The 3,865-nt window shown below is 44.9% G+C and overlaps 1 protein-coding gene across 2 annotated transcripts in view; it reads right to left on the bottom strand.

Annotated features, from left to right (window-relative positions):
- ATP9B (ATPase phospholipid transporting 9B (putative)) overlaps positions 1–3,865 on the bottom strand; it is a 447,238-nt gene that overhangs the window by 191,506 nt on the left and 251,867 nt on the right. For both annotated transcript variants that reach the window (XM_019524099.1, XM_019524092.1), the window contains exon 10: positions 2,525–2,600. In XM_019524099.1, the coding sequence (XP_019379644.1) occupies positions 2,525–2,600 (76 nt within the window). The remainder of the gene's footprint in view (positions 1–2,524; positions 2,601–3,865) is intronic.

A 3,865-nucleotide genomic window follows, 5' to 3' on the forward strand; every position in this document is an offset into this window, starting at 1 on the left:
ACTAAGGTAAATCCAGAATCAGTTCACTAAAGTCAGCAGAATTACTATTGATGAACAGTGATTTGAATGTGTGCAGCATTTGAACATACATTTTTGGAGATAATGGCCAGCAGCTCTGCAATCACATTTGCCTCATCAGCCTCAGTTCCATCACATTTGGTCCCATGGATTTGTACATGTCTAGCTTTTCTATCTTGTCTCTAACTTGTTTTGTTACTTTTGGCTGCTCACCTCTCCCCTCAAACTGTGCAGCTAGGTACAGTAATTTGGGAGCTGTTCTTGCCTGTGAAGACTGAGGTAAAAAGTGCATTGAGTACTTCAGCCTTCTATGCATCATCTGTCATTACGTTGCCTTTCACATTCAGTAGGGGACCCACACTTTCCCTGATAGGACTACAATTCATGCTGCTGAGGCATTACAGTTTCATAGTTTCTAGGGTCGGAAGGGACCTGAGCAGATCATCTAGTCCGCCCCCCTGCCATGGCAGGAAGAGCACTGGGGTCAAATGACCCCAGGAAGGTGGTCATCCAACCTCCTCTTAAAAACCCCCAGGGTGGGAGCCTGCACCACCTCACTTGGAAGCTGGTTCCAGATTCTAGCCGCCCTGACCGTGAAGTAGCGCCTCCTGAAGTCCAACTTAAACCTTCCCTCCGCCAGCTTGTGACCATTGTTCCTGGTCACTCCTTGCGGCGCTCGGGGGAACAGGGACTCCCCCAGCGCCTGCTGATCCCCCCTAACCAGTTTATAACAGGCCACAAGATCCCCCCTCAGCCTTCTCTTTTGAAGGCTGAACAGGTTCAGGTCCCGCAACCTTTCCTCATAGGACCTACCCTGCTGTCCCTTGATCATACGAGTGGCCCTCCTCTGGACCCTCTCGATGCTGTCCACATCCCTCTTAAAGTGCGGCGCCCAGAACTGGACGCAGTACTCCAGCTGCGGCCTGACCAGTGCCGCATAGAGGGGGAGGATCACCTCCTTGGACCTGCTCGAGATGCATCTGTGGATGCACGACAAGGTGCAGTTGGCCTTCCTAGCCGCCTCCCCACATTGCCGACTCATGTTCATCTTGGAGTCAATAATGACTCCCAGATCCTTTTCCACCTCCGTGCTGACAAGAGGGGAGTTCCCCAGCCTGTATGTATGGTGCCGATTGTTCCTCCCCAGGTGCATCACCTTACACTTGTCTGTGTTAAACCCCATCCTGTTCTCCTCCGCCCATCCTTGTAACCTATCTAGGTCCAACTGTAGCCTGTTGCTCCCCTCTATTGTGCCCACATCCCCCCACATCTTAGTGTCATCAGCAAACTTGAACAGGGTGCTTTGCACCCCCTCATCCAAATCACTGATGAAGATGTTGAACAGGGCGGGCCCAAGGACCGAGCCCTGTGGGACCCCACTTCCCACGTCCTTCCAGGTCGAGAAGGACCCATCCACTACCACCCTCTGGGTGCGACTCTCTAACCAGTTGGCGACCCATTGGACTGTATGGGTGTCTACGCCACAGTCCCCCAGCTTCCTAATGAGAATGGGGTGAGAGACAGTATCAAAAGCCTTCCTGAAGTCTAGGAAAACTATATCCACTGCCACCCCTGCATCCAATGATTTAGTGACCTGGTCGTAAAAGGCCACCAGGTTGGTCTGACAGGACCTGCCGCTGATGAACCCATGCTGGTTGCCCCTGAGCATGCAGTTCCCTGCTGGCCCCTCCTGGATGTGTGCCAGAATAATTTTCTCGAACAGCTTGCCCAGGATCGAGGTAAGGCTGACTGGCCTGTAGTTCCCCGGGTCCTCTTTCCTCCCCTTTTTGAAGATGGGAACCACGTTGGCCCTCTTCCAGTCCTCCGGCACCTCTCCAGAGCACCACGAGTGTTCATAAAGCCGTGCCAGGGGACTTGCAATGACCCCAGGGAGTTCCTTCAGGACTCTAGGGTGAAGATCATCCGGGCCGGCTGACTTAAAAATGTCCAGCCCCTCCAGAAGCTCCCTAACTAAATCCTCACTCACTCTAGGCCCAGGTGAGCCTCCCCCGGGGCCCAAAGGGGGCCCAGCAGGGAGGTGGCAGTTCTGGTCCTTACTGAGGAAGACAGAAGCAAAGAAGTTATTACATATGTTATTGAATGAAGTATATGCAAAGAAAGCTTTATATTTCTTTGAAAATTAACTTACAAAACAATGCCCATTACAATATGTGCAAGTAAGAACTGTGAAATTCAGTGAAAATAGATAAAATGTATTTCTTGCACAGAATGCATGATATTTTAATTAGAAGACAAGTGAAAGAGCAAGCCCTGTGTGTGGCAAACTGTAAAGAATGATAAGAAAAGATAGACAAGAAACAAAGAATTACTAGCAAGAGAAAACAGTTGGGATAGGACATTAGAGAGTAAGAAGGGGAAGGGCATGAAGACTGAAAACATATTTTTAAGAGTTCTGATAACCATTAAAAATTTACCTATAAAATATACTTCCCCTGAGAAATTTTTGCACATATCACGCTTTGACATTGGAGCACATATTTCTCACCTGAAGCAACAACAGTGCTTGCCCATAATGTATTTTCTATGCTAAGGCTTTCATGAACAGCTGGATCACTGTCTTCCTGTTAAAGATAAAAAAAAAAAAAAACTGTTAAAGTCAAGATTAATCCACTAAAGATCTTAACTAGAGATCTGAGAACAATGCCAAATCATGCACAAAAGCTTGACATAATGCTAACTCATGAGATGGTTACACCTCTGTACCTCCGGATAAATTGCTGTGCTTTAGTTTCACTGTATATGCATGATTATATGTAGGAGAGAGGCCATCTTCTGTAAAAATGAAAGTGAAATATTGATATTTGATACACACATCAGATCTGTGCAGGTAGCTTCTTAGCTTACAGTCCAATGTGGGGGCTCTACAAACATGGATTAGATTGCAGAATAATGAGCTAAGTACATAATTACAGGAGAATCAGAAGCAATACTAAATACTGAAGGAGAGCAGCAATGTTCAGTATGATCATGTTAGTCAAATTTTATTACTAAAATATTTTTAATTACCGTTTTCAACATTTCCTTCATGACTCCAGTGACAGCACAGCAGATTTAGGTAGTTTAAAATTCTTAGTGCTTACACTTTTGCCTAACAAAACTACATATTTAAAGCCTTCTAATAGGAAGAGTAATAAGGTCTACAGATTCATTACAAATGGTACTTTAGTCTGCTGGCAGTTTCCTGTCAGTTGAAGGAATTTCTACAGTCAGAATAATTTAAATTAATTTTCTTATATTATACATTCTGTTAAATATTGGGAAGGGGTAGAATGGGGGATTTTTTTTCTGCTGTACAGCATGGTCAATTCCACTTAATGACAACAAAACTAAATTGTTGGTTATCAACTTGCATCTCTATTTTGGATGATCCATTCATCTCTATGAATGCATTATTACTCAAGGAAAGGAAAATGACAGGTTAGTACAGATATGCTTTCCTAGTCATCTTTTTGAGAAGGTCCACAGTTCTCTTACAATGGGATTCTCAACATATTTCCAAGGTGAAGCAGGATCATCCTTTACATACAGACAATCTATAAACAAGGTAGATTGTCTATAATTACCTGCATTTTCTCCCACATATTAAGACATGAAGAAGCCAAGGAAGTGGGCTTAGCTTAGGGTGACTGAGAATTTCTAACCAATGGCCATCTATTAGAATTCAGTACAGGAGACATGATTATCTTGAGATTGTCAGTGCTCTCAAAGATCAGACTTTGATGATTAACCACTAGGGCTGTGCAGAGCAGGTAATATTCAATTCGACAGCCATGTCGAATATTAAACCGGGTCCCGCTTTGATTTGCTGTCCGCTTCGAGTCAAAGC

This window comes from Gavialis gangeticus, unplaced genomic scaffold (genome assembly GCF_001723915.1).
Source record: "Gavialis gangeticus isolate Ggan-Ray unplaced genomic scaffold, GavGan_comp1, whole genome shotgun sequence".
Classification (NCBI taxonomy): Eukaryota; Metazoa; Chordata; order Crocodylia; family Gavialidae; genus Gavialis; species Gavialis gangeticus.